Raw genomic sequence first — 27,313 nt, forward strand, 5'->3', positions numbered from 1 at the left:
TCAAGGCAATATACAGTCATGTCGTCAAAGAGTTAATTTGTTGAGCAGTCTCGTGTCATGAGGAAAAAAACTATTTTTCCTTCTGTCAGTCTTGGTCTCGATATGTTCATATCTCCTCCCTGAGGGTAGTACCTTGTACAGATAGTAACAAATGGATCTTGATGAAATGTTCAGGAAATGTTCAAAATGAGATAAGGAAGGTGGTAATCAGAATCACCATCTGGATCCAGGATTGTCTTAAAGGATTCTTTATCATTGTGAGATAGGGCCCTTTTCACCATATGTGTATATGACTCCACCATAAATGGTCAGATTGCTTTGTAAAACAATACAAGACAAGGTCACCATAATGTCTTACGGATGTAAAAGTATGTTACCATATCCTGGAAATATTCTGGAAACTAAGATCCAGAATATGAAATATGTACTGGATCATCATAATTTTCAACACTGCCAAAATATCATAGAAACCTGCAACTAAAGCTAAATTGTAGCAGACAGTCAGCTGAAAGGGAGTATAACATTAAAGTAGGACTAAAGTGTTATGTGACAGTCACAATATGTTTGGCGGAGGTCTGCGCTCTCTGAGTGCTTTTCTAGTTCACAATGTGTCTTTAGGAACATTTCCTCATGGTGGTTATGGTCACGCAAGTCCTGATGAACATATAAAAATTCTGCCTTTTAAATTTCTGCATTAGCAGTTCTGATTCTGATCAACTCACTATATTTAGGGAGTCATCGGAGGAAAGAGCAAGCGTGTTGGAAGAGAGCAGAAGGATAATGTCATGGGTCTTGTCATTTGCAGTGTTCCCTTTTCAGGGGTCTTGCCCACAGCACATCAGGGTTTGAACAAGCTAAAAGACAGGAAATAGATGTGACGGGACGCTTCAGCAGTGTCAAGCATTTTTCATTCCACAGTTGAGTAGTCATATGCTTCTGATGGGATATACTCAGGATGATCACATGAACTGACTGAAATTGTTGCAAGATGAAGGTGTTTGTTGGTGTTCAGGAGGGTTTACATTGGAGCTCAAAGAAATGGTTGTAGATTGAATTAACATTCCTCTCAGACAGCAGAACAGTAGTTAAAGAAGTTCAGCAATAACAGGATTGCAGCCAAAAGTTATTTTCATTGTTGACCAGTATAGAAAAACTTCAGCGTCTAAAAAGATTGTGTGGTATAGACTTTGTTCAAAGGCTTAGTCCGTCCATCCTCTGACGCAGCTTTGTGTACCTAATTTAATTTTCAGTGGATTCACATGCAAAGAGGTTTCCCCCTCTCAGTATACATTTCTTCCAGCACAAATGTGACCATTAGAGCAGATACGAATCACAGCTCTGATTCACTGGTCTTTGTCAAATAGGAGTTATAAATGACAGTAGCTTTATGCAGTTCTCTGTCATTTTCCTCACAGCATTTCAGAGCGAGCCATGCTGACTGATTACCTTTCTGTCTTTACTGCATGAATTCAAGGCTTTCACTAGAAATGTTCACAGTAATCAGTTATGATGAGTATAACCATATTAGTCGACTGGAATGAGAGCTAATTCAGGATGAATGAATATTTTGATTTGAAGGGACTCATAATTTTCTTTACATCCTCCCCCCATGTTTGCTCACTGTGCCTCCCTCTCTGTCTCTCCAGCCTCCGGCTTGTGAGGGAACCGGCCCGGCTCTTCATCCTCCCTTCCAGCATCTGCCTGTGTCGCACGGCTACCATGTCCCTCCCCTTCCTTGCCCATCTCATGGAGAGTGTACGCCCACCCAGATAGGATGCCTGCCCTGTTAGATGCCCTGCATCCCCTCCTGCCCATCATCACCTCCTCCTCCTCCTCGTTTGTACCAGCTCTCGCCAACAGCTCCCTGCGGCCCCCGAGGCTCCGCCCTGCAGTGCTACAACATGGTGGATGAGGTAACCACCATGAAGGATGATGTCATCAATGCCAACACGCTGGCTTGGCTGGTCTGCTCAGGCGTGTCCATCCTGGCTAACACGTGGAGCATCCTTAGCGTCAGTGCCAAGCAAAAAAAGTGGAAGCCTCTGGAGTTCCTCATATGCACACTGGCAGGCACACACATCCTCAACATGGCCATCCCCATCACCATGTACTGCGTCATTACACTGCGGCGCCAGCATTCAAACTACGAGTGGAATGAGGGGCTCTGCAAGGTGTTTGTCTCCACCTTCTATACGCTCACGCTGGTCACCTGCTTCTCTGTCACCTCACTCTCCTATCACCGCATGTGGATGGTGCGCTGGCCTGTCAACTACAGGTAAGACAACAAATACAAAAGGTTTTTGTTTCAGCTTATTAAGAAAATCCAGTGGTAACAGCCCAAAGGATTCAGAATCTGAGTTTTTCCTCTGGATGATAAAAAAACAACTCGGTCTCAATCAGGAAGTGCTGGGATAATCTCCATGCTGTGCAACAAAGAGGTTCAATTGTTGAAGAGGAAACAAACTTCAGCATATTCTGCTATACCTTCTTTATACGTATATTTTGTTGTTGAAGGAACATCTGTCTGAATTTTTTAACGAGCTAGGTATTATTTATGTCAGTGTACTAAAAATAAAAATACCTTTGGCAGGAAAGAGCTTATTTTTAGTAAAGAGTGAGTTTGGAAAAATGTTGCAAAAGTCATTTTCTTTCTATCAGAGCCTACTTATGAGACAAAAGCTTGACATGTTAGCTAGTTTTTGACACCTTTTCTGCCTTCTGAAATAAATTCTTCAGGATTTTATTCCATTTTTAAAACTAGTGGGGCCCAATTTGAGAATGTGCAATTATGTAATCACATAAAAGGCTTCAATGTGATTTAAATGACTAAACATGTGTCTGTGAAACATTACAACCTCTCCGACGCCTGTCAGATGCTCTAACCGGCTATGACGGTGATTGAGAACTAGCGAAACAACAAAAAAATAAAATGCTATAAAAATGTTCTTCTTTCTCTTTGACAAAGGCACCCTGACGGACATGTGTAGTTTATAATTTATTATCACCCGTAAAAAGAGTTTAATTTGAACTAGAAGTCTTACCAGTATTACTTTAAACCCTTTTCTTTTACTGCTCTGTTTTTGATCTGGCCATTTTAGGGAGTTTGCTTTAGATAATTTCTTCAAAGATTAACCAAGCCGAGGCAGTTTTGTATTCACTTATAGACAGGGCTTGACATTAACACCGGCCAAATGGATGGGGGTGGATTTCGGCAGTGGCTGGTAACACCACTGCTCCCACTGGCCACTTTGGCAGGTTGAATTTTATCTCAAACATGGAGCAGAGAGACACACAAAAGGATGAGTCTGATGATGAAAGCTCTGAGGAAATTTAATTTACCTCTCCTTCATTGTCATTCTCATGAAAAAAGAAATAATTTTCTGATTACAATTGTTCATAAATATTTAAGCAGACAGTGTCTCTTGCTGAGTTTTGATCAGTTCAATTAATCCCCTTTACTATTTCATTATAAGCAATAACAAACTACTATTTTAATTACTATGTCTTAATAGACTGCATATTTTCATATGAAAGGAGCACAATGTTACACACAACTTTATCAGAGCTGAATACCTGATTAAGGACCTGTGGATTTTAACATTGATGTAGTCTTGTTTTGAGTGTGCATAGGGGTCATTTACATTTAAAGAGGTTGTAAATCTTTTTTAAGTTAACTTTAGCATGTTATCATCCGCTTTAATCATATTGAACATAATTATCCAACAACAAATTGTGGCCAGTGAAAATACTGAGTGGCTAGTAACTCAGGAATACCACTAGCCACAGTGGCTGGTGAGCAAAAAAGTTAATGTCAAGCCCTGCCTATAGATAAAAAATATTGTGACAGAGAGGCGCATACAACATGATGCTCTTCAAAATGGTCATCAATGCTTAAGAAGTTGTTTGATTTTTACCTGCTAAGAATTGAGTCCCATCTTTCACTGTAACTCTCTAGTCCATGAACTGAACGCTCCGTTCAGCATAAATCCCTCTGTTAATAAGAAAGTAACCTGATGTACCTGCGAGGACATGAAATTTGGGAACCCACACTCCAGTAAATGGCATTTACTGTTTTAGTAACGTACCAAAATCATTGCAATTGCACAATTTTGCCAAATCATGCAGCACAATTTCAAACTGCTGTCACGTTTACTCTTTGCAACTGTTTCTAAGACGGATGCTCAGAAATCTCTGTCCTGCCAACACATCAGCTTCTTGTTGTTGTTTGTGATAACAGCATGTGTAACCCTCTAGACACGGCATCTGCTTGCTCCTGCTTCCAGCTGCATTTGGTTCCTCACATCACTCTGTATTACCAAGTAACGCTGAATAATACAGATAAGATCCATCTCACACTAACAGGCAGCACTTGCTGCAGTAACACCAGTTTGGACTTGTTAGACTCCCAAGACATCTGCTCTTCACACATTTTCAGATGTTCAGTGTAAGATTGCTGCTTAGTTTCAGACAAAATTTAGTTTCAAGGGAGGAAATGGCAATGCTAGGGATCTGATAGTGGGTGAGAAATTTGCAGTTGTGTTTGCTGTGGTGTTTGCTGCACCAACTAGCAGTGAGGTATCTGAAGCTGGTTAATAACCATAGACTGAAGCCAATCCACGGACGCAGCCAAATTTGATATGACGCTGGCTGTAAGTTCCCTTTCGAACAGCTTCAGGGTGCCTTCCAGTCACGTGATCTGAGCTGTGTCTCTGATTGGACAATCAAATGATCCTAGTAACTTCTTCCAAGTTAGAAAAAGATTCACTCACCGAACAGTGTGTGCTGATAGTGAAATCAGCGCTTTAGATCCAAGAAATTTTTGAACCAGGCTGTAAATATGCTTTTTTAATGCCGTAAAAGTCTGTTTTTATGGCTGGGTGTGTACGTAGCTTCCAGTCTTTCTGCGCCCAGCCTCAAGCGTATGAAGAGCAACTTTTAGCACTTCCACAATGGCTTCATTTTTACTAACTGGTAGGGATGGGTACCGAAATAGGTTCTTTTATAGGTACCGACCAAATTCTGTCAAAAGTACCGGGTACCGATTCACGTAAAACCAAAAGGTACCACATTTAGGTACCTAAATGCATCTTTGTGACAGTGAGGGAGTGGAAGAGTAGGTGCTTTTCCATGCTGGACATGAACACAGCATTGATAGGTTCTATATTGTAGAATAATTATATTAAATTCAAAAATGAAATATTTTATTAATAAACAAATTAATATTTTTTACTACATAAACACAAAAAAGTACCGAAAATTGGTACCCTTGAGTACCGGGACCGATTGCCAGGTATCGGGCATCAGTACCGTATCGTTTCATATGTGAAAGGTACCCATCCCTACTAACCGAATGCTGCCCCTTGCTCATTACCCAAATTTTAGCTCAGCTTAAAGCAAAAAAAATCTGTGGAGAGATGGTTGGTATCTTGAAAAACTTGTTAGCTGGGACACTGATAAGTCAAGCTACCGCTATATATGTTACTTGTCGCACATGTTTTCAAAAGTGGTCTAAAAATTATACAAATACAGAACAACTACAAAAAATAAATACAGTTTTGCACACTAAATTCAACCTTCTCTGTATGTATGTGTGTGTGTGTGTGTGTGTGTGTGTGTGTGTGTGTGTGTGTGTGTGTGTGTGTGTGTGTGTGTGTGTGTGTGTGTGTGTGTGTGTTTCATAATCCAGTGGCTGGTGCTTTGGTCACTGTTTATAGGAGAGCATTCAGCTGCCTTGCTCTCGCCATCTTTCTCCTCCTCTGACAAACAAAGCGTGATTGCACTTCCTGTGGCGTTAGGCCTGCAGATGCTCAACCTGCAGTCAGAGCAGCCAATTGTGCAGATAAGCAGACGCTCAAATAAGATATGCAAACTTCCCTTTTAATCTCTGCTCAATCTTGCTATCTTAACTGCTTGTGCAGCTGTCATTATTGGACAATGCCTAGAGAGAGATACCAGGCTTTGCACAAATACTTTTATCTACCTCGTCTGGTCTCGCTCTCATCTGATTATGTCCTCTTTCATCTCCTGTCTGGAAACATGGACCTTTCTCTCAGCAGCTCCTAAGTTTGTTTTCAAGTCACTTTTAACAACGATATGGTAAAGTAATAGCTCAAGCAATGCACAGTGTAATTGCTGTTCATCTTTCATTTAAATTGCTCTACTTTTGCCCTGCTGAGGTAGCATAGCTGCCTTATCTCTGATGTTAACACATACTGAAGGCCTGAATTATGAATTTCAACCTTGTACTTCGGCAGCTGTTCTCATCACACTGCGCTCACTGTCTTTGAGGAGCTCTTCCCTGGCAAAGCTCTCTCTCTGGTAATAGATTCCAGCGGCTTTGTGACGTAATCTCTCCATCACATTCACCCCAGGCACATTCAGGAGAGGCTAGCATTATTATTCACAGTGACAACAAGACCTACTTGTCTTTGCCAAAGAAGGAGGACAGTGCTGCCCCCTGTGTGCTGCTCATATGGTGCTAGTGCATAGAAGCTGATGCAGTATTGATTTAAATGTTTCTGACTGATTCAGACTCATTTGGAGGGTGAGGGTGAAACAATCTATCTAGCTGATGCTTCCTGAGGAATTTCAATGAGGGAGGAAGGGATAAGTCACATATGCTCTGGCTTATATAAAGAGACAGAATGAATTTCCCCTCAACTATGTCTATAATTGAAGATGAAATTAAGCAGGTTATAAAAAACGTTGTTAAATCAAGCATCTTCTTCAAATGAACTTTAGTATCGTGCCAGCTTTTAAAGAAGGCCAATTTGTGCATGTCATGCTGAAGTGATGATGAAATTAAAAGTTTCAAGGACTATTTAGTTTTTCATTTATTTTCACTTAACGCTTTATTATCCAGATTAAAAAAAAACAATTGAGCTCAAGATCAGGTTTAAAGAGGTGATCTGGCCAAAAGGTCAGCAGCACACTAAAAGGACAAGCATGGTCAATGTATAACCATTTTGGATGTTCCATACCACTTTTTTTCAGACCAATACCAGCGCGAGTGCTCCCTCTTGAGTACTCTCTGATACTGAGTACCCATTCCACCAGTAATTTTGATACATAAAATTTGAATGACATCATTTTGAACAAAGACAGTAAAGGCACTCTGCCATTAAATCCAAAATAAAACACAAAAAACTCTCTGATTTTATGATTTGCTTGTAATAAATTAACAAAAATGCTAAATAAAACAGTTATCTGTCAGAGTTTAAGGATTTTTTTTTTTAAATAAACTGAGGTGTAAAATTAAACGTTTTAGCTGTTAATTCTCCCTGGTTCATCCATTTGCTGTGATGTCAAACTGCAGCAATGTAGCGCCAGCTACTGGAGAGGAAGACTTACTCAATGTAATATTTTCTTGCCTTGAGTATCGGCTGCTGATATCTGCAGCCTTCATAAGTACTGATACCTTGAAAAAGGCTGGTTTCGCCTGATACATTATACCGGTAATCGCCTGTCGCTAATAACCATACATTACCCCACCTTTACTTGGTTATTCACTTAAGGTACAAACACATTGGCATAGAACAAAGATTAAAAGATTGTTACGGTAAATTAACAGCAGTACGCTTTCAATATCAACAGACTCGCACAGATCCAGGAGCCGCTGCATTTAACCCTGAAAGTGTTAAATAAAGCACCATATGTGATATTAACTATAAGCAAACTGACAGATTGTCAAAACCCTGCTTTGCTCCGCTTACACTCTGCCCAATCTGATAACAGCAAATGACAGAGTGCTCAGAGATGCTCATTTAGATCTATTAGTAAAGTGATTGGGCATAAGGCTACATAAACTCAACTGAAAAACTCAAATTTATTTTTTGGCTGTAGACAGATCCTTTTTTTTCTTCATATCACATAACCTTGCAGTATGAATATCGGGCATGCACATATCGCAATACTGGAATGATATATTGCGCAGGCCTAACCACCACTCATGGTTTAAGTTTCTTTGTCGTGACAGGTTGCCTTAAGTTGTACTCCCCTGTTCCACTGCCAGCACAAGGATTTTGGCCACATTGTTTAAAAAGTATAAAGGAAATGGGGCGCAGATGGCCTAGAGTTCTAGGTTGCCCCATGAAGTTCGCCCTGGAGCGGGTGGCCCAGGTTCGAATCCAGCCTGTGGCCTATTTCCTGTATGTCACTCCCCACTTTCCCCCTTTTCTACTTTATCCACTATCCTCTCCTATCACATTAAAGGCATGAAAAGCCCCCAAAATAACTTAAAAATTAGATAAATGAGTATGAAGGAAATGGAAAACTAGCGGTCATACCTCACCTTACAGTCTGTGGTGCCAACAAGCAGAAACAAGTGTGCCAGAACTATTTTCTGTGGATTGATTTGACCTGACGTGATTGGTTTTCCTTGGGAGTTGGTCATGTTTTTGGTTGTAATAAATAAAACTTGATCTTGAACAGATTATAGAGGTTAGAAGCATTGGTTGTGATAACTGATGTCAGTGAAACAACAGTTTCATAGACACAGGCACTCTTCAATGGTCTTGCTTGATCTGTCGTTTAAGATAGAGCCAAAGGCTTCAAGTGAAATGGCGTCTGAAAGTTTCAGGTCACTTTGGAGTCTATTCCATGCAGAGCAGACAGCAAAACTTAACACTTCTTCCCACAGCTTGGTGCAAACACAAGGAACACACAAGTGTCTTAAGAATGCAAGGCATAACGTCTTTTAGTTCTTAAAGGTTGAACGATAAGTACGATGGAACTAAGCCTCTAGTATGTGTACGTCAAAGATTGCCAATCAGATTCAACATACAGGTCAAAGAGATGAGTGAGTCATGAACAACCAGTGACAAACCTCAAGGGAACAATGACAAAATGTGTCCAGAGACTACAGACATTTAGTTCAGGGGTGGCCAACCTGCGGCTTGGGAGCCACACGTGGCTCTTTGCCTTTCAGCGTGCGGCTCTTCGATCCATTCATAAAAATATATATTTATAGTTAAGAGTAGTGGTATGTCAATCAGTCTAAAATATTGATATACTGATGCCAACGTTGGGATCAGTGTTGATCAATATTTGGGTGTACACATTGAAACTTAAGTTTCAGTTTCTCTTCTCTAGTACAAATTTAAACACACTAACAAACACAATAAACCTCACTTTGAAAATTGGAAATGTATTGATTTTCATTTTATGTCATTTCGTTTTTGTGTGAAAGGAAGTGTGTTTGTAAGACCCCGTGCATGATGTGGCTCTCTGTAGTACCACAGTAATTTTTGTGGCTCTTGGTTTCTGACTGGTTGATTTAGTTTATACTCTGAAATGCAACACGCCACCATAATCAGAAAAGTAGCATATTCAGAAGTTTCATCGGTCTGAGGGGGGCCTCCTTCCCTCCCTCTGAGCTTATTGATCAATTTAGTCGTAACAAAAGCTCTCTGCTGGAAAGAAAACCCAAAGTATTTATGACCATTTGCATCTACATTGGTTTGCATCTATGTACTTCATGATCTAAGAAAGAACTGGCTTCCTAAAATGACTTTTTGAACATCCATTCAGCTTTTCAACAGGATTTAGATGCAAAAATCTTGGCAAAAAAGCACAGCCTTTTCTGTTATCACCTGCTGTATTTTTAAGATGTATATGATCTATTGCAAACCTTGAAAAGAGCCCCACCAGCAGAGGACATAAAATAGGCCTGGCAAATTGCTCAACTGTAACAATTACTTGGAGGTGAGAGGAAATAGAAATCCCTTCACACTGAAATAGACCTAGATGACAAATAGAGCGAGGGACGTAAAAAGCAATCTTTTGCCATGAGCGAAGCATTGATTTTCCTCCACTCATCTCCAGTTAATCTAAGTGATGACTGTGTGGGGTGAGTCTTTTTAACTGTACATGTCCTGGTTATGTATGTGCCAGTTTGTGGCATTATGTTACTTACCTTGTAAACTGTAGTTTATAAGTGCTTTTCTCCTGGAATTTGGAAAAATGTTTTCCTCTGCCGTCATCTATTAAAAATGAAATAACATTTTCACATCCCTTAATGTCTCAGCCATGTAATGCAATACATTGCAAGTTGCAAAGAAACACAACTGGATAGACCCTACTTGTAATGTTGTTATGAAGTTGATTTGAGCAGGGTCCCCCAGGGGACAGCTCTGGGCCCCCTACTGTTCTCTCTTTTTAGGAAACATGGTGCTTTTCACCGCTTTACTGATGACGTGCAGGTGTACCTGCTGTTAAAAGTCCCTAACAAAGACTTTATTCAGTCTGTGCTCAACTGCATGGATGAGGTTAAAACATGGATGGGTTTGAACTTCTTAAAACTGAATGAAATCAAAAAAAGAGGACGTCCGGTTCAGTTGCACTGACCGGGTTTAGGTTTTTGCCAGATCCCTTGGTTCACTAGCACCTTACATAGGGTCCCACGCCAGGAATCTTGGTAATTATTGATGGTGCTTTTAAATTCCACAGACAAGTCAGGTCTGTGGTCAAGGCTGTTTTTTCCCAGCTAATGCTTCCAGCCAAAGTTAAACCACATCTCAGAAAGAAAGACCTTGAAAAAGTTACCCATGCTTTATTGCATCTCGCTTGGACTTTTGTATCTCCCTGTATGTCGGCGTTGACCAGTCAGAGCTCAACTGCCAGCAGCTCCTTCAAAATTCTGCAGCTAATCTCCTAACTGGGACAAAAAAACACAAGCATATGACTCCAGTGCTTTCTTCACTCCACTGGCTACACTGGCTTCCAGTTAGGTATAAGATTGAGTTTAAGATCCTTCAGATTGTTTTTCAATCTCTGAATGGTCTGGCCGCTGAATACCTATCAGACTTTATTGAGCTGCATCAGCCCTCCAGAGCCCTTAGGTCGGCTAATCAGGTGGTTTAAGATGTTCCTGATCCTTTTAGTATTTAGAGGAGATTGAGTGTTTGCAGTTGTGGCTCCCACTCTGTGGAATGCATTACCTTTAGCTGTGCCAACTGCAAATTACCTCTCAACTTTTAAGAATCTTCTCAAGTTGCACTTATTCATTCACTTTGGCTTTTGGCGTAGTATTGTCACTTTTTAGGTTTACCTATATTTTTGTTTTATGCTTTTATACGTTGTATACTTTTATTGTTTTATTATGGTTTTCATTGTTTCTGCCTATTTATAATGTAAAAGCTCTTTGGTAGGCCACTGGCTGTTTTAAATGAGCTTTAAGCTGACATCGACATTCTGAAACATGATTTTATTATTTCCAGTGTTTGTGTTGAGGACCATGCAGAAGTAGTTTCATTTCAGATCCACTAGTTTCAGGGTTAAGGACCTCACCTTTAATACAGTTTCAGGCTACCTGACATGCACTGCTTAAAAAAAAGGTAATACATATTTTAGCTGAATGCCTGCCAATCTGAAGTCTATGCTTCTTCTTTCAGGTTGAGTAACACCAAGAAGCAGGCGGTACACACAGTGATGGGTATCTGGATGGTGTCCTTCATCCTGTCCACTCTTCCAGCAGTGGGTTGGCACGACACCATTGACCGTTTTTACACCTCTGACTGTCGATTCATTGTGACTGAGATTGGTCTGGGCTTCGGAGTTTGCTTTCTGCTGCTCATCGGGGGAAGTGTTGCCATGGGTGTGATCTGCATCGGCATCGCTCTCTTCCAGACTTTCTCCATTCAGGCCGGCCACAAAGCTGACAAGAACAAGTTCAATGTCCCCACCATAGTGGTGGAGGATGCCCAGGGGAAGCGCAGATCATCCATCGATGGATCAGAGCCTCTCAAGACATCGTTGCAGATCACCTACCTGATCAGTGGTATCGTCTTCATCTATGACTTCCTGACCGGCTTCCCCATCCTGGTGAGTCCAACCTAGAACTATATGTACCACCCGAGTCCCACGCTGAAAAAAATGTTTTGTTGAATTTACCCAATTTTATTAATTTTAGCAGTTGCACGCAATATCTTTATCTAGATCTAGATAATTTATTTAATCTTAATGTATATGTTATCTTTAAGTTATTTCAATTTAATAACATTTGTTGTTGTAACTCAAATACACGTAGTAGAATTTACTCGAATTTCCTAAGAGATCACAACTAAATCCATGTTAAATAATTTAAGTTGGTCCAACTACTTCTTTTTATTAGATGTGGCAACACAGTATTTCAAGTTATTATGATCCACAAAAATACATTGGAAACCTTAACTTAAATATTGAGTTGGATTGATTAAAAAAATTACATCACTTCAACTGATTGAAGATTCCCTTTTTACGGCGCAGGTTATCCTCTGGCTCTGCTCTCTGATGAATAGGGCCTATTGTACATTACTGCCACCTCCTGCTCTGGAGAGGTGTTGCAGATTGGATTCCTATCTAAACCAATTAGGTGGAGTTAACATAAAGTGATCTTGTTGTTTTAACAATTTTGCACATCATGCTGAAACAACATGTTTTAATCATGTTTAACCACTGAACATGAAATAATCTAGTAGAAGCTACGTGTTTTATTTATGCTGATTGAACAAACACCAATGTTCCTTTTTTGAGTGCAGTCAATAACGGAGCTCATAGCTAAACCAACCAGTTGTGGGTTTGTCAATTTAGATAGACCATTGATATTGAGGTGATGAGAAAAAAAGATGTACAAGAAGTTTTGTGTGCACAAAAGAATTAACACAACTATACAAAACATGAACATTATAACCATGAAAACTTGTGCGTGAATACCATTTTTTTAAAGGAGCATGTGATAAACTGTTTCCCCCTTGTCTTTAGACTCAGGAACACACAGTAGCACACATGAGATCAGACAGTCCTTTTCTAAAGCCTCTGTGATACTCTAAGATGAGGTGTGACATGACATTGTGGAAAAACTGAAAATATTCTTCAAAAGAACAGTTTGTATTTTCCCACATCAGGGTCTTTTATTATTTACATAAACCTGATGTGTCTTTCTCATCTAAGGCTGTAAGTAGGTCAGGCCATGTGTGTGATGTGTGTCTGAATCTATATATGTATGGTCCATTAAGTGTGGGAGGAGGGGTAAAAATGTATTCTGTCTGTTGTGCACACTGTTGGCCAACACCTTCAGGAAAATCTCAACCCTATATGTGCATGGGTCCAACCGAGCCTGGTGGTAAAACACTGGAACCATTGACGCTCTTTTGTCTATAGAGGAACCCTGGATTTAGAAAGTGTTACTCCCCTCCTACATGAGAACCTGATTCTTAAAGTGCATTATGACTTCAGTAAAGAAGGGAGCTCTGATTCGTGTGTTGCCATTTGGTTTGCAAATTTCACCCTCAGGTTCTCATCCATTTTTTAACAAGTCAATTCATTGGTTTTCCACACAGACTTGAAAGCCTGTAGAAAGCTTTAGGCTTAATTCTTGTGATGCAGCCAAAACAGCCACCCTGTCATCTTAAAAGCAAGCCACCATGGTGCGTGTTGCCTCCTGTAAGGAAAATATCCTTTGACAGCTATTTTCTTTTAATCAAAGCAAAGTGCCCTCTCTTCGTGTTTGAGGATTACGGTGAGAAGAATTAAAACACTGACTGATCTATCACTCCTTAATGTCTAACTGGAAGATCATTGTCTATCAAAGAGCCTCAGCTGTACACTAGCTCTGTTACTAGGTGCTAGAGCTCTGGTATGATTTCTACAAGCCATCTGTTGGTAGTATTCCTCATTCATTAGACTGAAGTGTTGTACACCTGAGGCAAGCCAAACAGAAACAAAGCACCACTACGTGAACACAACCGTACTGCACAAATCTGAAGCATTACCCGTGATTACTATCACCTTTCTGTATATTGATATGAGATTTATGTGATATTGCTCTTAAACCCTCAGTTGTCAAATGCTTTTTGGTGACTCACCAGAACCACTAGTCATTGTTAAACTCTGCAACCAAACACCTTCCCAAGAGTAGTATGGCACGGCATCATGAGTGCATAAAAATGCGAAAGAATGGATCATTTTTTCCACAAGCCTCTCAATGCTGTTTCTGTGCTCATTTTAATGTCTGGATTTAATGTACTCCAAATTCTACTAGAATTATTGCTCACAATGTCTATTGGGGTTGAAAACAATAGTGCTGTGCTGCATGTACAACCATCCATTTTTGGGATGCACCAATTAATCTTTTCAAGTCTTGATACCTTTAGTGAGCTTTGGTATTTGATGAGTCAAACAGATTTGCCCGAAAGATCAGCTCTTTGTTTCAAATATCCAATCTAACTTTTTGAGTCTGTATTGGACTGATTCCCAAAACCAGGATCAGATCAGTGCATCCTTAAATTCTAACCCATGCTGTTACACTTAAATACATTTTAGAAGTTTGATACTTCTTGGATAGAATAAAATGTCTTGTTGTCCTGGAAGTCTGTCTATAACTTTACAGACTTTGAAATTGTTTATATATTAGGCTTCAAGTTCAATATCTGCTCACTAAAAGCTAATTATAGAACATTTCAAAACATTCTCTCCACATCTCTTATTCAGAAAGCTGATTAATAAACTGCTATCTGCATACATTTTCAAAATACCTTTTTTTGCCAGAAACTTGCTGTTGCCCTTCATCATTGAACATTGACAACCTGGCTGGGATTCAAAGCAGATGTCAGCACAGGAGAGTTTGCACTAACAAGGGAAAATGGAAAAAGAAGTAAAAAAAACGACTGTTGGAAAACCTTGCTTGAGACAGCAGTTACACACTCAGAGCTTTCGGCTCCACATCTGCCGTTTGTTGTTGAAAAGAACCAGTACACATTTATGATTATGTTTTATAAATTGAAAGCGGACACATGGATAGTTTTAGAATACCATTTCATTTGTTTCATTTTTCCACAAGTTTTATGAGCTGCTGAATTATGGTTTGTAAGCATATAATGCCTAATAGTTGAATATTTCTGTAAGGATCAAAGGTTTAAAATACATTTCTAGTCTTATTTTTATATAAAAAGGTGACAGTGAAATATGCCACACACATTCAGAAAGACACAGGTTAGTACGCTGTGGCGCAGATCATAATTCTCGTGCAGTGGCTTACAAAAGGACTGCCAGCCCTCTTTATATCCTGATGTAATGAGCTATTTAAATGCATTGAAAGCTGGGACACAAACACAAATACTGAGATATAGATGGAAAAGAGAATACAATTACTACAGGTGCTTCAAAATCAAAACAAAAATTGAATTACTAACATTTGAATATAATCAAGAACTAGCCATTGAGCTCGAATTGATATGCTGAACAATTTAGTATGAAGAACAAAGCTCTAATGAGATGCCATCTTTAAATAAAAAAAAAAGAAAAAAACAACCATTTATGCTTTTAGATATAAAGTTTAACTTATGTGACACATACCTTCATTTTAAAGCTGTTCATAACAGCATTTATATTAAAGTTCACACTGGTCACTAGCTGTTCCCTTGCCCACATTATCAATGTTTTGGCTTGTTGAGTTGCTTTAAAGTGTTCTGAACACACATTTCATAACTGATTCAGCTCCCCCAATGAGGAGGAGCTTTCTGAAGGACAAAACAAGCAGCTGTTAGTGGAAAAATCATCAGATGTAGAAGCAGTGCGAGCTTGTTTTTCTAGAAATATAATCCTGTGTAATGCTGAACCACATTTTTAGGCCTGAATGTTAGATTTTTTCTCTGCATTTAGGTGTGTTAGAAAAATCTATGATGTGATGGATTGTGAAGAAAACTTGTATTGTCTTTGTGCTTTTACTATCCTGCACTGGCCAAGTTGTGCCTTTCATTTTTAGATCCCCAGCATTTAAAATATTTTTAAATGATTTCATCAAGTCCCAGATCAATGTTCTTAGAGTTCAAAGTGTGACCAGAGCAATGTGGAATTTGAGTTGATCAGATGATAAGTGTCTTGGCCCAGAGCTGCAGAGATGAGGATAAGATACTAGCCTAAAGGTGAATCTTAAGCAAATACAGATGACACTTTTTCCTAGCAATTGAGAGGCTGAATTAGAAGTATGAATGAATGAATAAACAAACTGTTCAGATGTGGGTTTCTATCTGCAACACTTACTTAACATCTTATAATACAGAGTTGGTTAAAACCTCTCAGAGGTTTTAACCAACTGATGAGTCTCAGAGAAGAAGGATTTATATTCTTTCAGATTTCTTGACCAAGGTTGTCTTTGAAAAGTATTTTAATCCCCTGAATAAAGTTACAGGACATAAACTCTTGAGTTACAGCGGTACAGTTTGATCATGTTCATTTATTATGATGCAGAACAGAAATATTCAGGATGTTTTAGAGATGAAGAACGCTCTAGTACAAATTTATGAATTAATAAACTAGCATTTTTTGACTTTGCTCAGTGTTTCTATTTGGAAGCAAACAGAGCTGACCTGCTGCTTGTGCTGCCTCCTTTTAAGCTACTGATTAAGGATTTTAATTGTGTGTTTGTGACTAAAACCATTGTAGTTTTATTGTGGACACATTTGACATATTTGCCTGAATAGTTCCCAGATGAAATGAAAAAGTAAGAAGTTCACCATGTGTCCACACACATACACATACACAGCTAATCATGTATTTCTTCTAACACTCTCCTGTTCCTGCCCAGGTGGTGAGCTTTGCCAGTCTAAAGTTTGACCGCTCCTACAGCTGGATGGTGTTGTGTGTGCTGTGGTGCTCCATTGTGCAGTCCATCTTGCTCCCCATGTTCCTCTGGGCTTGTGATCGCTACCGGGCGGACATCCGCATGGTGTGGGAGAAGTGCGTTGCAATCATGTCCAATGACGATGTGGATGAGGGTAAGGCACTGTCAGATGTCGCCTTCTTGTCCTGCTTCCTTCTTCCTTATTCTCTACATGATGATGTGAACATGTGTAATAATCCTGTTTTCCAAAGATGGCACAGATATAGATCTTTGCAGTGAGATTGGGATTATGTGGCGTTTAGGATGCTCTGATGTTAACGTAATTTAACAAAACGCAGAGAGTTCTTAGGGTTGTGATTTTTCTCAAATGTCTCTGACTGTAGGGATAACAGTAAAAAAATCAATTCATCAACAAAAATAGTCCTGTTTCTTTGCTTTATTTGAAGTTCTATATGAAGAACTGAGGAAAGCATCATGAAAGCTAAGGAACCTTTACTTTATTGCTTAATATATCATTTTTTACTTTGATTTTAAGGCAATATAAGGTCCCAGTCCTCAGGAGCAAAGTTTCTTTGCCATAGGTTTATGCATCAGCCATTGATAGTTATTTTCAACAAACAAACCAATTGGTTTCAACAAAACCAATTCATTGACTTTATTATTCCCTAAATTCATTGGATCACTTCAATAGATATAAGAAGAGATCTCATGAAGATTTTCATGAACAAGAAACACAAACTCAGCAGAGAAAAAGAAGTTCTCTGAATGTTCTCATAATTCTCTTGTTGTTTAGTCTCAAGTAAAGGTTTTCAGAGTAGTATTCGCCTATGACAGATACAGCTTACTTTGTGAGAATAGATTTGATTACTGTCACCTTACCCTCTCATATAGGTGAAAAAGAATCACAGATTAAAGGAGAATGGAAACAGTTTTTATTGATCTTAGCTTCTTTGATCTGAGTTGACTTTTAAGTATAACTCAAAAATATATTGTGGTTCTTGAAATGTTCTACAAGAAACAGCAGTGATGATAATCTGAAAAAAATGTAAAATGTGTGTTTGTAAAGTGAAGTACTTTATGTATGTAATCATTGAGGGGTATAAAGATGCTGCTGCCTTAGTTTGTTTTTAAAGATAATGATGAAAATAGAATAGTCTGATAGTATGTTTGATAAATATAACAGTATTACAGTATTCAGATCAGGTAGCCTCTAAGCAAAGGCATAATTTCCAGTCACACATTTCTTTAAAATATGCATACTATTAAGTTTACTTTGATGTGTCAGTACTACTATATTAGTATATTTTGCTATTGCGTAAGGTCTGAAATCAGTGGTCCAGTGTTATCATGTGACCTATCATGTGACCTTTGATGCAAGAAGATGGAACTGAAGTAACAAGTGTCTGTGTAACATAAGTTTCCATAGTGAGAAATCTTTTTCTGTGTAGTGTTTTATTTTCTGTGGTGTGTATTTGATAAAATGCTTAGCTTTACCGTGCTATGAGATCAATGTCATCCCAAGGAAAAAGAAAAGTTGCTGGACAGGGTATATATCCACCTTGCAGCACTTTTTTTCTTTTTCACTCCGATGCATTTAGAGTAGAAAGTCTTCCTCTGTAATGCCCTGTCATCAGAGGATGATAAAATAAATGGTACTCCATTTATTTTTCTAGGATCCAGATACACTGTAACTTGTGGTAAAGCTGAAAAGCCTTGTCATGTCATGATGGTCATATTTCCCTCAGGTCACGATGCAATCTGCCAAAGTTTTGAGACAGAACTGCAATGTATAAAAAAGAATCACGTGTTTATTCTTTTTTTTCTTTTTTTTTCGTATGTTGGAATTTATTTGTGTTTGTTTTATTTTGTGTGCTTCAGCCTACTACTCAGATTGAAGTAAACAAAGCACTGTGAAATACTAGACAGAGACCACTTATAAAACAATATTATAACAATGTTATAAGTCGACATCCGACCAATAGGTAAAAGAGAAAGACAGTGGTGTCTTTAGTATCAGGTAGCTTTCATTGCAGAATTTTGAAAGAGGGTTGAAATTAAAACAGTTTTGCCTACCACAGACACTTCACCCAAAATTTGGTCCCAAAATGAGGTCACATGATAATCATAGTTAGGCAATCATGATTACTTCACCATAAGTCTATGCACACTGATGACAGTATGAGCCATTTGTCTTTATTTCTATTAGCACTGTTTAAACTGAACCCGATCCAAACCCTTTTCTCCTGTTTCTAACCCTCAAAACCTTCTGATTTCCTCCCGCTTCACAACCCTCCCTGATAACTGCTTGTTGTCCAGCAGGAGCCATAAAACATCTCAAGGCAGGCCACTCCGTGTGATAATTAACACTGCCAGTTCTCTGCTTTTTTCCAGAGGGCTTGCCATGTATAACTCATCACAGTTGTATGTATAAGGATTGTTTCCTGTTCTTTTCCGGAGCTACTGACTTGCATGCCAAGCTGCCTGTGCAAAAAGCTACTTTCATCTTCCATCTTTTGGCCAACAATTTCTCGAGATGAGCATTTTAAACCAATTGATCTTTAAGGAACATGAATGCAAAAATTGGTAAAGCAAACTTGGATGGGTTAAAAGTATACTTTGACATTGTATGATATTGTTGAGAATATAAGCTCTGAATTTTCAGAGATTATCCAAGCCACTATTTGTTTTAGTTACTGAGTCCAGAACCAATTTGGAACATTTTATCCCTCTTACTTAACACCTGTTTGATTATTTTGAAACTGACCACTTTTTATCCAAATCCCACGTTTCCATGAGCAGACCTGAATGAAAAGTCAACTTTCCAGAGAACAATTGAACTTGTCTCTCTTATCTATTCGTCTGTCTGTCTGTCTGTCTCTTGTGTATTGAGTCCATTGCTCTCTAATCCTGATGCTCGTGCTTTTCTGCACTTTGCAGAAAACAGCCAAGATGGAGGAATACATGCCGACTTAATAAATGACAGACCATATGACTATAGCTCGTCGCCTGAAATCGTGACGATAGACCATAATGCCAAGTATGAGTTCTCAACCTTAGAAAGGGGGGTTCTGCAAGGGTATCCATTGAGGGAACATCAGGAAGATAAAATGCAGTATTTGCAGGTATATTTTCATTGATTTCCTTCATTTCTTTTAACTGATCAATTGAACTATTTTTACATGACACTTCATTGCTTATGTGCATGGTGAATTGGCCTCAGTGGTCTTTACAATATGTTGCTTGAATTTAGAAGAATCATAAAAACATTTTGTAATGCTATCTTTCAGATCGTTCTTTTTTTATTTGATCAAAAAATACACTCTGGCTGACTAATGTTTGGTAAATATGACCATCAACAGTCCCATGTTTTTCATTTATCACTTTGTCTTGGCCATGGACCTACATGCAATTGATTAAATTTCCCTTTTACAAGAAGGTAAGAGTTTAGTAAATGACTTACCTTCTATATTTCAGGAATCCGTCAAGATTTCAGGGAAGCACCATAAACATCTGCTCATGTTCTCCCCTAAAGCATATCTACGTCCATCCCAGTCTGATGCAGAGCTGTGCAAACAGATCAACTCTTTTAAAATCTTTATAAAACTAAAACTTTGATCAGATTTACAGATGGAACAAAATAAAAACGACTAATCTGCCTTGGTTTGAACGTTTACTTGACTTCTCATTTTGTCTCTTAATCATGAATTGGATGAACAATGACTGAAATAATTAACATAAGTTGTTAATGAGGATAAAAATCTCAATAGACTTGGCCTGCAAGACTGTGGTGAGGATATGTTGATACAGAATCAAGAAAATGCAACCCACACAATGTTATCTTTACAAACTCTTAAATCACTGTGTCATCTTTGTGAGAAACAACTAAGCAAGGGCTTCAGTATTCTAAGAAGAGTCTGCAGCCAAAGCACTTTTTAAAGTGGTTTAAGTAAAATTTAAATTTGGTATAACACCAAAGATGTCCAACAATTATAAAGGACACTTCAAAATACCAACAGACTTCTTAAGAAGCCTTGAAACAGAGATGAATACAGTAGCTATCACTTCGTTTGACCCATCCATTACCTCCATCTATTGCTGTGTCTTTCATACATCTCTGTACATAGCTGTACAGTCAATGTTGTATAAAGTAGATTTAGCTGTGCTCGTTCTTGCTGTCTTTGTGTGACGATGAAACACATGAAGTGCATGATTTTGAGTTCAGATGTTATACTCTTGTTGTTTTGTCTGTGCTGGGTGAAAAGTGAAGGCCCAGCTAAACTATACATCAATAAAATCCTTCAAGCCATATCCACATAGTACCTCAGTTTCAGAAGCACCTGGTAATGAGTAATGATAATAAAGTAAAGCCTCTCTGGCGTAGCTTTCTGTAATGTGTCTGTTTGTTACTGTCTCTCCCCGTTTCCATTCTACTAAGACTGTCCTGCATCTAAACTCATTCTAATGCTCGTGCTGCCCTCTGCTGTTGAGCTCTCCCACCTAACATACTCAGTGCTACTGTATCGTCTGCTGTCTCATTTCTCTGCGTTTACGCAAAGCAACCACAGGGGGGCAGGCTGATATCAATCTTGTGGCTCTTGACGTCACCCTGACAAACCCTCTCTCTCTTGCATAGTTGTCAGAACAGAATGGAATGTGAGTATAACTTGTAGAGAACATGTAATCTATGTTTTCTTTATTTTTCCATCTCCAAATGATAGAGGTAAAATGTAGTGCAGATATAACCCAGTCATCTGCATGTTATGTCTAAGGTAGCTGCCTGAAGGATTCACTAACAGTTCAAGTTGCTATTAACATCTTGGACATACAACTAGTAGCCTATGTGTAACATGTAGATTTTTACATTAACAAAAACAACTTAATTGGAGAAACTAACAGAACAAATTCTCAAACACAAATCGTTGATGTAATAAAGGACATTTTTCACCTTATCCACAATACAACCAAAGACAGTTCATTGGGACGACTGCCAATGAGTGTTTCTAGAATATTGCTGAGTAAAGTCAATGCTAAATACACTGCATGAAGTATTAACCACAGCTGATAACAAATGTTTATACTAAAACAATGTGCCATACCTTATCATTGGTTCATTTATTTATTGTAATGTAAAATCATTGGTGAGTAATTCCTGATCTACCCCTGCGCTGAAGGGTTTGGTTTGTGTGTTGCGTTCAGGTGCCCCCTACAAGAAGATACTCCCACGACGAAACCGACATGTGGACCAGCGACCGGATCCCCTCATACCTGCACCGATGGGGCTCCACCGAAGACATGATAGTGAGTGCCCACTACAGCTCCACCTTGCCGCGCCACGAGAGGCGCAGGAGCAGCCTGGTCTCCTACCACGAGGAGAGCCACCACCATCATCATCATCACCATCACCATCACCCGCACCGCAAGCGGCGACGCTCTGAGGATAGTGTGCACTCCCTCAAGCACCTTCCACGCGTGGTTTGTGGTGGGGAGCGCTACGAGGACGAGCTGCGGTGTTTCAGCCGTGATGAGGTGATTAACTTTATAGATGAAACACCTCTACCGAGTCCCAGGAAAAGCCCGCGGCGCACATCCACCATCTCACTCATTCCCAATGTGTATGAACAACATAGTGTCATCCTCCCTTATTTCCCACTCACAGACTTTGAGCGTGAGCCTCAAGCACTCAGGCGGCTCTCTGAACACAAAAAAGGCAGTAGTCGAGGCAACACGCCTGAGGGTTCCCCCAAACCAGACAGGCCTGCAGGAAAAAAGAGCCCCGGAGCGTGTGATTCAGGGAAAGGCTGCCAGGAGCGCTCCAGAGACAGGAAACAACAGTGTGAAGCAGGCTCACCTGGGTGCAGCCGTCAGACTGTGGGGCATTCTGCCTACAGGCCGAGGACAGGCGGGGGGGCTGGGGCAGGGGCAGGTGCTGGGACTGACTGGGGACAACAGAGGCGCCTAAGCAAGGTGGAGGGTAAAGGAAGCACAAACAGTTTTGTAAGCACACCTTCAGCATCCTCCTCGGGGTACAATACCTTTCATTCAGACTCTGTAGGCTCCACCACCTGAAAGCAAGTCTCCCTTTCTGGCATCAACGTCATTACTGAGATTATCATTAAGGAATTTTGCTGGATTTTGGAAAAGTAGCCCACTGAATTATTTGGCCTTTCTATTTGTGCCAATAATTCTGTCTGACCAGACCAACCACAAATACAAAGTTATATGAGATGATCCTTAAACTTTTAAGAAATCAGCCTGAACTTGATTTTAATGTTGGCTTTGAAAAGGTTAGCTGACCCTGGTTTAGAGCTTCATGTTGAATCACCAATCAAGGAAACTGTTTTTGTAGCACAAGTTGTGTGAACATCCCTACTCCTTGTTTTTGCAGACTGATGTTGCTTTCAATGATTTGTTTTGAGATGTAAGGGAGGTTATTGATAGGTTGGTGTTCTTTTTCTTAAATTTGTTTTTAATTGCACCTTAAGAACTTTAAGTTAAAGCTGTATTTATTCAGCACCTGATAACTGTGTGTTTTGTTTTAGGGGCACTTTTTCTTTAACCAAACTTTCCTTAAAATTGACCATGTTCTTTGTGATTGGAGCATATGACCCATTTTACACTTTTTTTTTTGTTTGTTTGAGTATGGTGTAAACTTTTTATAACAACACAATTGAAGGCACATTCAGAAAGTTTTAGAGCACCATTGTTAAACCTATCAAAGTGGTATTCTGATGCCCAGAGTTTTATATGAGATCAGGAGGTATGATGTGAAGGCCCCTTGATTCTTAATGAAAATGTGATTTAAAAAAAAAAATGACATGTCATGTATATTTTAATGATACTGAATTTTTTTTTTTTCATTTTTTTATTTGAACCTTGTTAAAAACTTATCCCCCCAACTTCTATAGCTTTTTGTGATTACTTGTGTTAACTTTTGAGATCATCAGACACAACAGTTGCTCACAACATCCAACCAATACAGCTGGTAATGGTGCTTTGACCCTCCAAATTTGGCAAGTCAGCCTGACCTCACCTCCAATGTGCTCCAGCAATGCGCTCAAACTGGTAATGAAGATGTTAAATGAACCGAAAGTTGAAAAATCAGCCTTCAGGCTGAATAGATGTAGTATAATTTAAATGCAGGTGTTGCAAAATAGGGAGGGAGAAACATTGAGAACAGACGGGGGTCTGAGCTGGTGTTTTTTTTCCCCAATGAGCTTGTGATTTGCAAATAACATGCTAATTTTTCCAACAGTAGATCAATGAAATTGACATCTTATCACAAGACCACAAACAGTTCTATCCTGGGATGTTTTACAATTTGAATTGTTTTTCTGGTGCCTGATTTATTTGAACCCCACGACGTGAATGAAACGCCCAGAGGTTCAGTCAGAGATATTCTTTTTCTAAGAAACAATTCAAAAAGTCATGTCATCAGGCATAGAAAAAAAGATAAATTATCACTGAAATGCCTCCAAACAGAAGAACACCCCCTCCCTCAGTGAACTGTGTTACTGGAGGGCAGGACACTGTTTACGTGAACGTCAACTTCTTGTGTTTACCCACTTGGCCAGTTTACTTACAAAAAGTCATAAAAAATCTTCCTTTGATAGCAGAACTCACTTTGGTCTTTGGCCTCTCTGTCTGGGTTGATGTAATCAGGAATAAAACAAACAGATTTGATTCAGCTTTTTCAGAGAAATTATTTAGATCATACGCCATAAAATGAAAATGTTCCCTTTTAAAACCTCATCAGTCGATAAACTTGTTTGCTACTACCTCCCAATGAACAAACTTACATTTACATTCTTTCTCATCTGCAGTCATTTTAAATGTTTGAATTCTTCTGTTCAAGTGTTGCTCTCACAAACTGAAGCCTATTTAGTTGAACCAATTAGCTGAGGTGCTTCTTCTGTTGGCACATGACATTTCCCTGTTAAACCATGATATGTCATAGATTTTTGCTCCTTTGTGTTCACAATATTGAAATACAATTTTGTAACATATGAAATATAAATGATTTAAATAGAAATGATGTTAAATGTTATGATTTTCTTGTTTAAATGATGAATTTGTTAAAAGATATGACTGATTAAACAAGATTATGCTTCAGAGTGTGTGTTTTAAAATTTATGGCAGATAATGTTTATTTGTCACTTATTTTTGGCAGTTGTTTCGTCTTTCTGCTCGATGCTCTTGTTTTTCTTTGGAGCTGGAGTGCACGGTAATGAACCTGGCAAAGAAAGATCACCGTTGAAACCATGACCACGGCTCGAAGAAGGGTTGTGGGCTGATAGCAGATTGTGACAGATCAGTGACCCTGTTCTCTAAAACAATGTTTCTCAATTTTTTTCAGACCAAGGACCACTTATTCCCTCAGAAAACTCTTGCGGACCACCACGAGCTAAATAGCCCCAGAGAACAAACTCATATGCTATAAACTCAAATCATACATGTAACAACTTGCTAGGGCTGAAACTAACGTTTATTTTGAAAATGGATCAATTATTTTTATTATTATTATTTTATTTTTTCTCCAATTATTTTTTTGATTGAAATTATACATTTTTATTTCTTTAATTCCCTTTATTCAGAACATTTTTTTTTCAAAATGACATAGACTTCAGTAAAAAAGTGAACTCATTTCCTCATTTCCTCATAGTTTGGTGTTTTGTGTTTTCTTTTAGAATGAGGGAAAAAATGGACCTTAAAAATCTGAGTATAACCACATGACTGATACATTATTCCAAAATACTTAAAATTTCTAGTATTTAAAAACGTAAGTACTTAGATTAAATTAAATTACTCAATGCTTTTTAACCATTTTTTGTAGATTTTATCAATTTGCGTAGTAGCTGAACAACTCGCACCCACTCCCCTTCTTTTTTCATGAATGTTCCATTAAAAACACAACTTCCTCACGGTCTTTGCGGACCACTAGTGGTCCGCGGACCACAATTTGAGATACCCTGCACTAAATGCCTTTCTTTAGGTAAGATGTGATCAATTATCACCACAGGTATTGCTAGTTTTCCTCCCCAATATGCATGACTCCACTGAAGAATAGTGATGAATGAAACAGCAGTGAAGCCTGATTGGATGGATGGATGGAGAGATGGATAATATGCTCCAAAAAGTTTAACACATGTCTTGGTCATTTGATAATTGATTGGTTACTGAGTTGATGCATCAGCCTGTTCACATTGGTGTTCCTTGAGTCATTGTTTTACTTGCCAACCCCCACGTGTGATTTTCATGGGGACATTCAAAGACACCTGGTACATCACATTTACAGTGGGGCATGAGGTGTGCTGCAATGATGAGGTTAGTGACTGTCTTCTGCAGGGTGGGTGAGTGCTCTCTGTTGACAAATCACTCTAAACTCTTTTAATAATGAATAATTATTTTCCACCTTTTGATTATCATACAGAAATATCATATAAGAACTACAACCAACTGTTAAATCTGAGTTTATGGGATTAACATCCTTTACATTTATATTGTGTCTGCAATCTGAAAGTTGCAGCATGTGCTCTGTCATATAAACAATAATTCAGATTATGAGGCAGAAAAAAAACACATCTCACCAAGTAATTCCAGATAACTCTAGCTGTGTAATTTAACTTCAACAGCTTCCTTGCAGCAGTTAAAGGGTAATTCCATGGTGTATTAATGATTTAGCTGAAACCAGCATGAAATCAGAGGACAGCTCTATGCTAAATCAGGAGTTTGTGACTCCTTCGTGAAGTTTTTGTGTTGTTTTTTTTCTTAACACAGGCGCCTTGACTACCAGCAAAGTGAGCAGGGGGCGGAGGGTCTGCGCGCTCTTCATCCACGTCTGCCCTGTTAAGGGCGCCTGACTGAACCCAGTCTGATGCTAATAACTTCTCTCCCTCACTTTGCCTCTCAGCTCTGATGTGCAGTCGCCATTATTGTGGCAAACCAAACTAGCTTACTTAAACAATGCTAAGAAGAGTTCATAGAAATTCTTAGAAAAAGTTTAAGGCCATTCAATGTGGAAGTCACGTGGCAGCTCCTTTCTTGGGCAAAACAAACTTTTCTTGTGCTCCGGGCCTCTGTTCATCTCATCTAAAGAGCAGCTTTGACTTTGCGGCAAAGGGAGCATTAAGAAGATTTACTGACGGGTTTTGTGGGCTGATCAGACCAAACAAAAAGCTGAAATAACAAATACTTGCCATAAGGAGGCTCGGAGCCGTGTGTGTTACTCGAGAAGGGGGAAACTTGGACGAGACAATGTGGAATGCACAGGAGCAGCGCTCTTCCATGGCGCAGCAGCTTCTTTTCAAAAGAGTTGTCTGAAAGAGTTGTGGGCGTTTCAGCGATTCTCCTCGCTGTAGGTGCCATCCTCTCCATCGCTGCTCATTCAAGAATGGACAGAAACTTTATGACATCCCTGCCAGAGAAGCGGAAGAAAACTATTGGGCGCTTTGAAGGAGCTGACTGGTTGACAGGTTCGTGCATATGGCCTCTAGAGTAAGTCACTCTGGTGTCTGTGGTGCAACAGGGAGATGGGCGCGAAATACTTCAAGGCCTTGGGCGTCATTCAGATTCGACTTTAGTGCAATGCCAGATAACCACTGCTGCTTTCATTAAACTTTATTCATGTTGGTGTATTTCAAACCTTTACCAGCTCTACTTTGTCTCGTTAGCTTTCGTCTGTTGAGAGTTCAAATGGAGTTTGCTGAGTGGTTTCTGAAC

The 27,313-nt window shown here is 39.2% G+C and overlaps 1 protein-coding gene across 2 annotated transcripts in view; it reads left to right on the plus strand.

Moving 5' to 3' along the window:
• gpr153 (G protein-coupled receptor 153) overlaps positions 1–24,694 on the plus strand; it is a 43,209-nt gene extending 18,515 nt beyond the window's left edge. Inside the window, exons 2-6 of one of the 2 annotated variants that reach the window (XM_074681274.1) lie at positions 1,647–2,275; positions 11,391–11,820; positions 16,562–16,751; positions 19,535–19,719; positions 21,794–24,694. In XM_074681274.1, the coding sequence (XP_074537375.1) occupies positions 1,791–2,275; positions 11,391–11,820; positions 16,562–16,751; positions 19,535–19,719; positions 21,794–22,663 (2,160 nt within the window). In that variant the 5' untranslated portion in view covers positions 1,647–1,790 and the 3' untranslated portion in view covers positions 22,664–24,694. Of the gene's footprint in view, positions 1–1,646; positions 2,276–11,390; positions 11,821–16,561; positions 16,752–19,534; positions 19,720–21,230; positions 21,251–21,793 lie in introns of both variants that reach the window. The other variant, XM_074681275.1, reaches the window with a different exon arrangement.
• The last annotated feature ends 2,619 nt before the right edge of the window (positions 24,695–27,313 follow it).

This window comes from Halichoeres trimaculatus, unplaced genomic scaffold (genome assembly GCF_033239565.1).
Source record: "Halichoeres trimaculatus isolate MK-OKI-2021-1 unplaced genomic scaffold, fHalTri1.1 fHalTri1_scaffold_11, whole genome shotgun sequence".
Taxonomy (NCBI): domain Eukaryota; kingdom Metazoa; phylum Chordata; class Actinopteri; order Labriformes; family Labridae; genus Halichoeres; species Halichoeres trimaculatus.